The 10,682-nt window shown below is 49.7% G+C and overlaps 5 protein-coding genes across 5 annotated transcripts; 2 read left to right on the forward strand and 3 right to left on the reverse strand.

The window, feature by feature from the left end:
• Positions 1–252: 252 nt before the first annotated feature.
• On the forward strand, positions 253–2,401 carry KY384_004429 (uncharacterized protein; the record flags this gene model as incomplete). Its single annotated transcript, XM_044812935.1, has 4 exons — positions 253–914; positions 962–1,761; positions 1,809–2,289; positions 2,341–2,401. The coding sequence occupies 4 exons, from the start codon at positions 253–255 to the stop codon at positions 2,399–2,401; spliced, it is 2,004 nt and encodes a 667-aa protein (XP_044670355.1).
• Positions 2,402–2,976: 575 nt separating this feature from the next.
• On the reverse strand, positions 2,977–3,816 carry KY384_004430 (uncharacterized protein; the record flags this gene model as incomplete). Its single annotated transcript, XM_044812936.1, has 1 exon — positions 2,977–3,816. One exon carries the CDS (start codon positions 3,814–3,816, stop codon positions 2,977–2,979), a length of 840 nt encoding a protein of 279 aa, XP_044670356.1.
• A 241-nt stretch (positions 3,817–4,057) lies between these two features.
• On the forward strand, positions 4,058–5,579 carry RVB1 (RuvB ATP-dependent DNA helicase pontin; the record flags this gene model as incomplete). Its single annotated transcript, XM_044812937.1, has 4 exons — positions 4,058–4,201; positions 4,257–4,476; positions 4,525–5,072; positions 5,121–5,579. The coding sequence occupies 4 exons, from the start codon at positions 4,058–4,060 to the stop codon at positions 5,577–5,579; spliced, it is 1,371 nt and encodes a 456-aa protein (XP_044670357.1).
• A 596-nt stretch (positions 5,580–6,175) lies between these two features.
• KY384_004432 (uncharacterized protein) lies at positions 6,176–7,006 on the reverse strand (the record flags this gene model as incomplete). The annotated part of the gene is made up of 1 exon (XM_044812938.1): positions 6,176–7,006. The coding sequence occupies one exon, from the start codon at positions 7,004–7,006 to the stop codon at positions 6,176–6,178; it is 831 nt and encodes a 276-aa protein (XP_044670358.1).
• Positions 7,007–7,503: 497 nt separating this feature from the next.
• KY384_004433 (uncharacterized protein) lies at positions 7,504–10,278 on the reverse strand (the record flags this gene model as incomplete). Its single annotated transcript, XM_044812939.1, has 3 exons — positions 7,504–7,580; positions 7,630–10,130; positions 10,184–10,278. 3 exons carry the CDS (start codon positions 10,276–10,278, stop codon positions 7,504–7,506), a joined length of 2,673 nt encoding a protein of 890 aa, XP_044670359.1.
• Positions 10,279–10,682: the final 404 nt, after the last annotated feature.

Here is a 10,682-nt window from a genome sequence, read left to right on the forward strand (position 1 = left end):
ACAGGGGATTGCGCGCGGAAGGACTTGCACGACAACGTCTGCTGCGTCAACCTCTTGGAGCGACAAACCATCCCTATATCTCTTCTGTTGACAGAGAGCAATCCCTAATACACTGAGCTAAATCCGCTGTGGTTCCATTGTGGTCCAACTTCCCTTCACATAAGCAGCCGATTTCCTCCAACCGAACCCTATTGCCTCCACCTCCTTTGACTACAGAAGTACACACTACATCTCTCGTTTGACCCTTTGGTCATGCCGTCTTCAGATTCTCAGTCACCGCCACCTAGAGCACCACATGTCCGATTGAACAGTTCACAGGCCAACCTCCTGACCAATGAAGAGAACAACTACCGGCCGTCAGCGCCTCAAAGCCAAGGCTCCAACATTTCCAGATCTCTTATGACTCAATCAACACCTCCAACAGCGCCATCTATACGCAATAATCCTGCCGTGAACAAGCTTTACAGCAACCTTCCTGCAGACTCATCAGAGACTCTACTTATCCCTCCATCAAGATCAAGAACGCATCGATTTCGAGATGAAGAATCTGCGCCTGGCTCGCCTATCGATACGCCATCAAGAAGAACGAGTATAAGTTCGGATGGAAAAGGAGTGGATCACAAATTGATAGGAGTCGACCCGTTTGCGGATTCCAGAACTCCCTCAAGAGCCGGTAGCGATGATGAAAATGTCAATACACAAACTGTATCCGAGAAATATAACATATTGCCATCTGCCGGGTTGCTATTGTTTCCGGAAGATGTGGAAAAAGATGACTGGCTACATAATCCTGATCCTAATGATAAGGAGGAACGAGAATGCAACATATTTAATAGGAGGGGCTTGGTGAACATTGGCGGTCTAGCATGCGTAACGCTGGGGCTACTCGTCTTATTCATAGGATATCCGGTTTTGTAAGATGGTCGGAGATCGTTAGAGTGTCTTTGCTGACTCGATGCAGAACTTTCGTGCAACGCTTTACTGGGCCGCTTGACCCTTGCGAATCAAACCCAGACTGTTTAGACGTCGGCAAAGTCCCACTGCTCAAAAACATAAGGACAGGTCTTATAGACCCCGACACACCGAATAGTGCAAGGACCAAGAAGGCCCCAGATGGAACTAAGCTGAACCTTGTTTTCTCCGATGAATTCAACGCTGATGGACGGACTTTCTATCCTGGAGACGATCCATTCTGGGAAGCCGTTGATTTGTGGTATGGTGTGACTGAAGATTTAGAATGGTATGATCCAGATGCAGCAACTACCGGGGGTGGGACACTAAACATCAGATTCGACGCTTTCCAAAACCATGGTTTGAATTATCGATCTGGTATGTTGCAATCATGGAATAAGTTATGCTTCACTGGCGGCCAATTAGAGGCTTCGATATCTTTACCTGGTAGAGGAGATACTATAGGTTTCTGGCCCGGCTTCTGGTCAATGGGAAACCTTGGAAGACCAGGCTACGCAGCAACAACAGAAGGAATGTGGCCCTACACCTACACAGATAAGTGTGATCTTGGGATTACCGCAAATCAAAGCATGGTTGATGGGTTGAGTTACCTACCTGGAATGCGTCTACCTGCATGCACATGCCCTGGAGAAGACCACCCAAACCCTGGAAAATCACGGTCGGCACCAGAAATCGATGTGATTGAAGCGAGTAATGCCGCTTTGGGGCCAGGGGATACTAATTACATCGGACAAGTGTCTCAAAGTTGCCAGCTTGCGCCTTTCGATCTCTGGTATCAACCAGACACAAGTATGCTTCAGACCACAGTATACAAGAATACCTACTAACGGCGCTAGATTTCATGGAAGTGTACGACGACAAAATCACCCGAATCAATAGCTATCAAGGCGGTCCGTTTCAACAGGCCTTGTCTGGGCTCACGAATTTGAATCACGACTGGTACAATGGCAAAGAGTATGCCCAGTACAGCTTCTATTATACGCCTGGGTATAGAGGATCGATCACGTGGACAGTAGCCGATGAAGCTGTGTGGAAGCTCGACGCTCGCTCAATTGGACCTAATGGTAACGTTGGTCAAAGAATCATCCCTCAAGAGCCCATGGCCATGATTATGAATTTTGGGATGTCGACAGGCTTTTCGAATATCAACTATACCGGCATCGCATCGGTACTTCCAGCGACCATGCGCTTCGACTATGTTCGAATCTACCAAAAGCCTGGCTCGGAAAGCATAACCTGCGACCCGGAAGATTATCCAACAACACCATACATTAAGAACCATATGGACGCTTACACGAATCCAAACAAGACTCTATGGTAAGAAAGCATCTACGTCGCTATCTGTTTTCAGTGCTAACATCATCCAAGGCATCAAACCAAATATTCGTGGCCGAAGAATTCGTACGTGAACGGCTGCAACAAATCCTAGGACTTGTCTCTTTTTGCTCATCTAATGGCATTTGCTTGCATTTGAACGCCTATAGAGTAGCGCTGCATCATCGTATTGGCGTTCTTTCAAAAGCCTTTGGATTTCCATCCTGGCGGCGCGGAGTCGGCGCCACGATTATACATACATCACGGCTCTTTATTCGCTAAATTTAATCTTCAATGAGACATTGGTGTGGGAGGAGATCGCTCCTAGGGAGGCACATGGGGCAAGACTGTACAGTATGGCATTGAGAATTCTCGACATGACATTTGCTGGACGAATGTCGTCCACAATACTACCTAGAGGTTTCAACCGTGGGGAGCAGAGGCTGTATTTCAAGAGGCGTGTTTTGGAGGCTTGAGAGCCATGTGATGCATATAGAAATGGGCTATGAATGGCGGCGAATGTAGCGAGAGCTGGTAGCAATTGGCTTTCAACGAATACCAAAGATCATGGAGACGAAAGCTTGCCTCTTCAATTCCAAACACTATACTAATGGGGTATCTCGGAAATTCGAAAGCGTGTCAAGAACGCCTACGCTTACCTGGCCTCTCTGTTCCTAGGCAATCAAATCTCTAACCACTAGAACCCTTACATAAGAGGCAGAAAGTAATATTCAACAAGGCCCCCGTCAGCACCCCTATCTGTCTCCGCCTGGTCCACAACCCTTCCTCTCTCACCAGCCAAGTGATAGCCGGCAAGGCCCAGAGGAAACCCATCAGATTACCCCACAACATGTCTTCCAATGCCAAGCTACCGCCACCAACGAACGTGCCATCGTCCTCGTCCATCCTATCGCTATCACCCCCGTCCCCATTCCCTCCACCAGGTCCGCCGGAATCTAACCACCGCTCTTCTAACGCTCGTAAAGCAGCGCCAGTGGGCATGCTGTCAGGCGTGTGCACATGTGATTGAATAGCGAGAAATTGAGAGCGAAGGGAAGCTACTTCGGCGGGGGTGAAGCCGGCGGTAAGCAGGCGATCGAAACCTTGCGGCTCTGCAGGCTGGACAGGCGCGCTGTGTGCTAAGGAAGTAGCTTTTGGAGAGTGTGGTAAGGAGGAGACTTCAATCTTCGCTGCTCGAGCTTCAGCTTCGAGTTCCTCGAGCGTAAGGTGTGTTGTGGTGCTGATTGAGCAATGGAGGTAGAACTTCTGGTATTGTGTGATGTTCTTTTGGTGGAGGCGGAGACCGTTGGAAAGGGTCGTAGCTGGCGGTAAGAGAGCGCCGGCGTAGATATAACGAAGAGAGCATGTTGAGAGGTCAGCGGGAAGTTGGGGACGGATGAGTATGGAGAGCGTGGATGGGTTGGTGGTTTGCGGGGAGGTGACTGGAATTGTCAGGTCGGAAATTGAGGCGCTGAAGCGGATTATGAGATGTATGGGCGGCGAGTGGGAGGAGTCTCTGTCTATTGCCATGAGCCTCAGATTCCTTCACGCATGGGAGGTCTTTCGAAGGTCCCTGTAGTGAAATGAAAAGCTACTTGCGGAACTCAGCCGCTTCGTTCAAAATATTTCGATTTGAAGCTTGTTTTGTCCAATTACACTGCTCAAGTTTCTACAGCTTCTCAGCATAAATCAGTTCACTACATATCCTCTGCCTCCAACCAATTTCCAAGAAAGTTTCGCAAAGCCTTCTCAAAACGTTGGCGCGTCCGAAATGGTGACCATTAGTGAAGTCAAAGGGAATACGAGAGAGAACCGGACCGCAGCGCACACACATATCAAAGGATTGGGATTAAGAAATGATGGCTATGCGGAGAAGTCGAGTAATAGTTTCGTTGGGCAGACCGCTGCGAGAGAAGTAAATTGTACCGTCAATACAGCAGGAGCGCGATCGCTGATGATCCATTGAGTAGGCCTGCGGAGTGGTCGTCGACCTTATCAAGTCGAAGAAGATGTCTGGACGCGCTATGTTATTAGCTGGTGGTCCTGGCACTGGCAAAACAGCTCTCGCCCTTGCCGTATCACAAGATTTGGGAACGAAAGTACCGTTCTGTCCAATCGTGGGAAGTGAAGTCTATTCTACAGAGGTCAAGAAGACGGAGGCTCTGATGGAGAACTTTCGGAGAGCAATAGGTCAGTTATCGAGGAGCTAGGGTGCATTCAGTCTCATAGTGCATACAGGTTTGCGCGTGCGAGAGACCAAGGAGGTTTACGAAGGAGAGGTCACCGAACTCACACCAGAGGAAGCAGAGAATCCATTAGGGGGCTATGGGAAGACGATCAGTCATCTCCTAATAGGTCTCAAATCATACAAAGGCACGAAGAAATTGCGACTAGATCCCTCAATATATGAAGCCATACAAAAAGAGCGAGTCACAGTCGGCGATGTCATCTACATAGAAGCAAACACGGGCGCATGCAAAAGAGTTGGACGATCAGATGCATATGCGACGGAGTTTGATCTTGAAGCTGAAGAGTATGTACCCATACCGAAGGGTGAGGTTCACAAGAAGAAAGAGATTGTGCAGGACGTAACGCTCCATGATCTTGACATCGCAAACGCGCGACCGCAAGGAGGACAGGATATAATGAGTATGATGGGGCAATTGATGAAACCAAAGAAGACGGAAATAACAGACAAGTTGCGAGAAGAGATCAACAAAGTCGTGAGCAGATATATCGACCAAGGGGTTGCCGAGTTGGTACCTGGAGTCCTCTTCATTGACGAGGTGAGCAAAGTCTTCTCAACGTGTTGCACGCTCTGACATTGCGAATAGGTGCACATGCTCGATATTGAATGTTTTACCTACCTGAACCGCGCCCTCGAATCCCCCATCTCCCCCATCGTCATCCTCGCTTCGAATCGTGGCAAATGCACTATCCGCGGAACAGAAGACCTTGTGGCGGCACACGGTGTGCCACCAGACCTCCTGGCACGCCTTCTCATCATACCCACCGCCACCTATTCTCCAGAAGAAGTGAAGACAATAATACGGTTACGAGCCAAGACCGAAGGTCTTAGTATTACAGAACCAGCGTTGGAGAAGGTTGCTGAGCACGGTGTCAAGGTCAGCTTGAGATATGCTCTGCAGCTTCTCACACCGGCGAATATATTGGCCAGAGTCAACCGAAAGTCCGAAATAGACGTGGACGATGTGGCAGAATGTGAAGACCTGTTCATCGATGCGCGGAGAAGTGCGCATATTGTGAATGTGGGAGAGAATTTCATCTCGTGATCCGCTGATAGGAAGGACGACACGACCAAACATGTAAGATAGTGCGACGTTCGATGGAGGTATAGACTGGGCCACTCGAGACGGCTCCCCTAGCACTTCGGTATTTAGTGACTCTTAGGATAATTGCCTGACCTGGTCCTTGTTAGCAGCTTGCTCGCTCGAGACAAATGAATAGCTTTCAACCTTTACCTTGAAAACATCAGTAGCAACCAACTTCGAAACATCATCACAAAAGGTCACCTCCTTGGATTTCGATTTATGCTCGGATGGAGCGCTGGGAAGCTCGCACTAGCCAGAAATCTTTGCTCTGACACTGTGATAAGCAGAGGAGGTTTGATTATACGGGTAGATGACGGGGCCATGTATCGTCATTAGACAATATGTTGAAGTCTCAAGCTTCGCTAGGAGAGGCACCTTTCGGGCGAGAGAATCCTTTTGCCCTCAAATCGCTTGCTGTCAAGGTTGCCGGCCTGCTGTTGTCCAGAGTACTTTTCGAGCGATCAGGTCTCATTTGCAAACATCAAGATTCCCGTAGCTCCACCAGAGTCGTAAGGATTTCTTTCCCGAACCGTTCCAGGTCTTTACGTGCCTTTTTCCTAACTCTTCACCTTCATCTCCAGACCTGCCCTCATACATCCAATCACCCATTCGCAGACCTCCTCCACCTCTTCCTCCCCTGCCGGCCCTACTTCCACCTCTTCTCCCGCACCGCATCCCTTAACCACCCCAGCCGACACACTGCCTTCGACATCTCCACCCTCGAACAACCACGCATGCTCCCTCACATAATTCGGCCACACGACGTCATCAAAATATCCCTCAGGATCCTGCCAAAACCCCTCAAGCGTGACATACCCATTCCTGCCTTCCCTCCTCTCCTTAGCTTTCTCCCGTCTCGCTCTGAGTAAGATCTTCAAATCGAACAAAACCCCAATATCGTCTTTGATGCTGTGGCCAAAGAGTAGAAATCCCTCTAACAAAACGACCCTCCTGCCTTTTAGCAGCTGAGACGGCCATGCACTAACTTCACCCCTCATCCTTTCCACAAACTCCCTTCTTGAGTCAGCGCCTTTAGCTGATCCATGGACCCCATCCTCCAACCCTCCCTGGCTGAGAATACCCTTTGGCACCTCACCTCCAGCTTTCAAGTCCAGCAACACATCCCGAAACTTATGCACATCGAGCGCCTCTGCGCAATCCCAGTCCTGTACCCCAGTGGGGTGCGTTGGGATTTGCGAATCGGGTTTGTAGAAATCGTCGGCGTGGAGGAGCGTGAAGCCGAAATCGGTGGGTGTGGGTGAGGGGGAAGGGTCAGAGGAAAAGATGGAGGTTAGGAGAGTGGCTATGGTGGTTTTACCTGCGGAGGTGGGGCCGGAGAGGGCGATGAGGAATGGTCGTTGGCTTTTTGGGGTTGGAGGTGGAGACATTGTGAGGAAGTACAAATTGCCACGGGAGACAGGAGGATATGTGGGAAGAGAGAGGACATGTTGGCCTTGCGGATGGAGTTGGAAGCTTCAGCAGAGTAGCAGGTTGAGTGTACCACGGAAAGAGAGATCTCCGGAAATAAGGTCGACCCGCGAGAATGTTGAACAAGCCACAACTAAGGAAACCACCATTAGATCATCTGTGAGTAGCAGAGGAGACTCTGGACATTCTTCATAGTTGATTCAGATAAGTATGCTAAGGATCTCCACACTCGGCTTATATACAATTTGAGGGTTGTGGAACTATGCTTCAGTGTCTCACCATGGGCTACCCTCTAGCCTGTCATAAACTCGTATCCGTCATTGATATGCTCTCCGCTTCCATGTTGACTCGGCGTCCTCACTCTCGGCTCGAAACCTTATAGTACTTTTGAAAGAGCTGAGTGGGATAAAAAGCAGACGAGCAGACTTCCGAACCTCGAGCGAACAAGCACATACTATCACTCTTCTTCGCTCTCAGAATCTTCTTCGTCATCGTCGTCACTAGGTTGCCCTTCTATGCTTTGTCTAGGTTCATCTATGAATCGTCAGTAAATGGAATCCAAAGGAGTTTTCATACGACTCACCAGAACTGCCCACAGCCCCCTTTTGAAATGTGGAGAGTTTGTTTTGCATCTGAGCGATGCGGTCTTCCTGCTGCTGTTTGCTCATGGGCTTATTCTTCTTGCGTGCGGGGGCTGCGGATGACGAAGTAGCGACAGGTCGAGCAGGTGAATCGTCAGGGCGTGGAGCGTGCTTTCGAACAAACACAAGGAGTTTGTAAAGCACGTCGTTCGATAGCTCGTCAATGTCGAGCTCAAGTTCATCTTCTTGCACACCTTGCAGAGCAGGCATGCTGTTACGGATGATCCCAAGGGCTTGACTCATCTTCGCCTCTGAAAGGCTGTTGATCCGATTCGAAATATCTTGCTTTTGTTCATAGGTCACGTATGGAGGCTTGTCCTTTCTAGCAGCAGGCTTTGACGCCGGCTTTTTCTCGACCTTTGGCTGAGACGGCGCGGCCTTTTTGGTTTCCTTCTTCACTGCCTTTGCACCCTTTGCCGATTTCTTGCTCGCCGTCGGAGGCGTCGGCTTCTTCTTCGTGCCAGAAGTGATCATCTCGACTTGTTTCGACATTTCTGCAATCTGCTTCTGAAGCTTTGACACAATCTCCGATTGACCTTCGTCCTCCTCCTCTTCCTCCTCTTCTTCTTCGCTCTCCTCATCGTCCGAGCTAGCAGGCGATCGCTGACCCGAGCTGGGCGCGTTCTCATCAAGCCACTCATTCTTCTTGTTCCATTCTTCATTGAATATAGCTTCAAAGCGCTTTCCAAGCATGTTGACGGAATCACCTTCGGGATTGAACATGTAGCAATTCCTGAATACCTGTCGGGCATCTCCTTCAAACTCTTTCGCATTTTCATATTCGCCTCCGTTCAACTTTTCTCTCACTGTTCCGAAATCCATGGGTTTCTTGACTATATTAAAGTAGGTAGGGATGTTCAAGGCAACCGCATCAACCGGGCTCGTGAAAGGATATGAGTACGCTACATACTTTGGCTTCGAAATCTCTTTCAAGACATGGTCGCAGAATTTCAACTCCCATTGAAACTTCTTCTTCTTGGGTTTCTGATTCGTGTATGGTAGATCGCGTGGGGCTGGACGATGTATTTCCCGCTTCGGCCGACCATCAACTGTGGAACCTCGTCGAATTAGCGGTATACCGTCCGGCCCCAAAGCAAAATTTTGGGGAGAGGTTGCCGACGCCGGTGACTGCGCTAATCCTGGGAGGGATGAGCGTGATTCTCGTCGAGCTGGTGGAGCACGAATAGCCATTGGATCGGGTGCCTTTTTCTTGGCTGGAGCTGCCTCTTTGACTTCAGCAGTTGGTAAACCTTCCATATGCTTATCAAAGTTCGCCTTCATGGCTATAGCTTGCTGAGTGACTTGGTGCTCGGGACCGTTGAAAGTTTGTGCGTTTGATACGATCAGATTGAAATCTTCCACCACGGCGTTGACCGTGGTGTATTTGTCTCCTCGCAGATTGTCTTCTAGGGTCTTGAGGTCCATTGGGTCCGATATGATGCTTGGGTAGGTAGGGATTTTGAGTGCCACAGGGTCTACCGGTGACAGGAACGACTTTGCAGCTGCAATACGCTTGACGTTTCCAATCGCCCGCTGAATATGCTTTTGTTGCGGTTTGGTCATCGGCTGGGGAGGGTCATTTGAGGGTTCCGGTTGGGTGGAGGTGGGTTGAGTGTCTGTTTGAGGTCGTTCAGGGACTTTGAACGACGTGTCTGGCAATTCGTCGTCAGTTCTTGATCTCTTAGCAGCCGGAGCATCTCCAGATTCGTCCTCCTCGCGTGGTCGCGCAACCTTCGCGGACGAAAGTGAGGCGTCTTGCATATCCTCATCCGGTAACGTCGGTACAGATTTAGACTGGGCGTCTGAAGCAGCATTTAACGCAACTGGTGTTGGCGCAGGGTCCAGCGGCGTTTCCTCGTCTAAATTAGTAGATGACGACGGCGCTATAGCGACGTCTTGATTTGGTGGGACTGATTCTTCCTGCGGAGCTGGTGGTGGTAACAAGGATGGTGCAGAGGCATCTACACTAGGGATTTCTGGCGGCACTTGATTTGGGGGGATCGTAGATGTTCCCTGGTCGCTTACTGGAACTTCTTGTTGTTCTTCGGTGCTTGTATCGTGTTGAGTCTCCATGGTTGACTGCTCATTCGGAGGCAGCGCCTCTTCTCGGACGTCGGAAATAGGCTGCTGGATGACTGGAGGCGGGGGATCGATCAGTGCATCCCCAGCTTTAGTTCCTTCCGCAAGCGTAATTTCTTCCGGCGCAGTCTGACTTGAAGTTGCGGGTAGTGTTGTTGTTGTGTCGACCGAGTCAAGCGCACTTGAGTTTAGTTCAAATGAAGTTTGCGTGTCGTTCACAGGCACATGATTGGCGTGAACACCGTTCGTTAAAGGAACCGCATGATCCTCTCCGTTTATGGTCCCGTTGACTTGATGCGCATTTTCGTTAATGTTATTTGGCGAACCTCCTGGCGCGTTGCTTAGGGCGGCTTGAGGTGGCAGGCTTCCAAAGGGTCAGAACGAGTTGGGAAACAGCGACGGGGGATCTAGACTTACTTAAAGTCCTTCTCGTCCAGCTCCATCGGCTCCAACGGTGGCTGGAAATGCGCCTTCGGATCAAAAGTGGCCAGATCTGGTTCCGACAGCGCCATGATGGGAATGCCGTCAAATCCAGCCAGCCCTTTGAGATTATGCGCCTGCGCGAAATGGTGAGCTACGGAAACAGAGCGATGTCGGTCAGCTTGTCAGGTTGAAGGCGATCGATCGCGATATGAGATTGAAATGACGATTTGATTGCGCGTTTGCGCGTCAGAGATAGAAGTGAAAGGTTGGTGGGAATTGTGGGTTTTGAAATGCGCTTAGGTAGTGAAAGATAATTCTAGATTGTTCGAGCCTTTCAAACAACCACTTCACATGCTCGACTCGTTCTCCACACAGAAACAGTAAGGCAAATACAAATGAGTCGAAAGTGATGTTTGGGTCGATGAAAGTGGAAGGTAGATTGTTGAGAAGGCTTGGCGCGATTGTGTATACCTCGAAATTGGGGGTTGGTGGT

The sequence above is a fragment of the Bacidia gigantensis genome (assembly GCF_019456465.1).
Source record: "Bacidia gigantensis strain McMullin 20006 chromosome Unknown contig_231, whole genome shotgun sequence".
Lineage (NCBI taxonomy): Eukaryota > Fungi > Ascomycota > Lecanoromycetes > Lecanorales > Ramalinaceae > Bacidia > Bacidia gigantensis.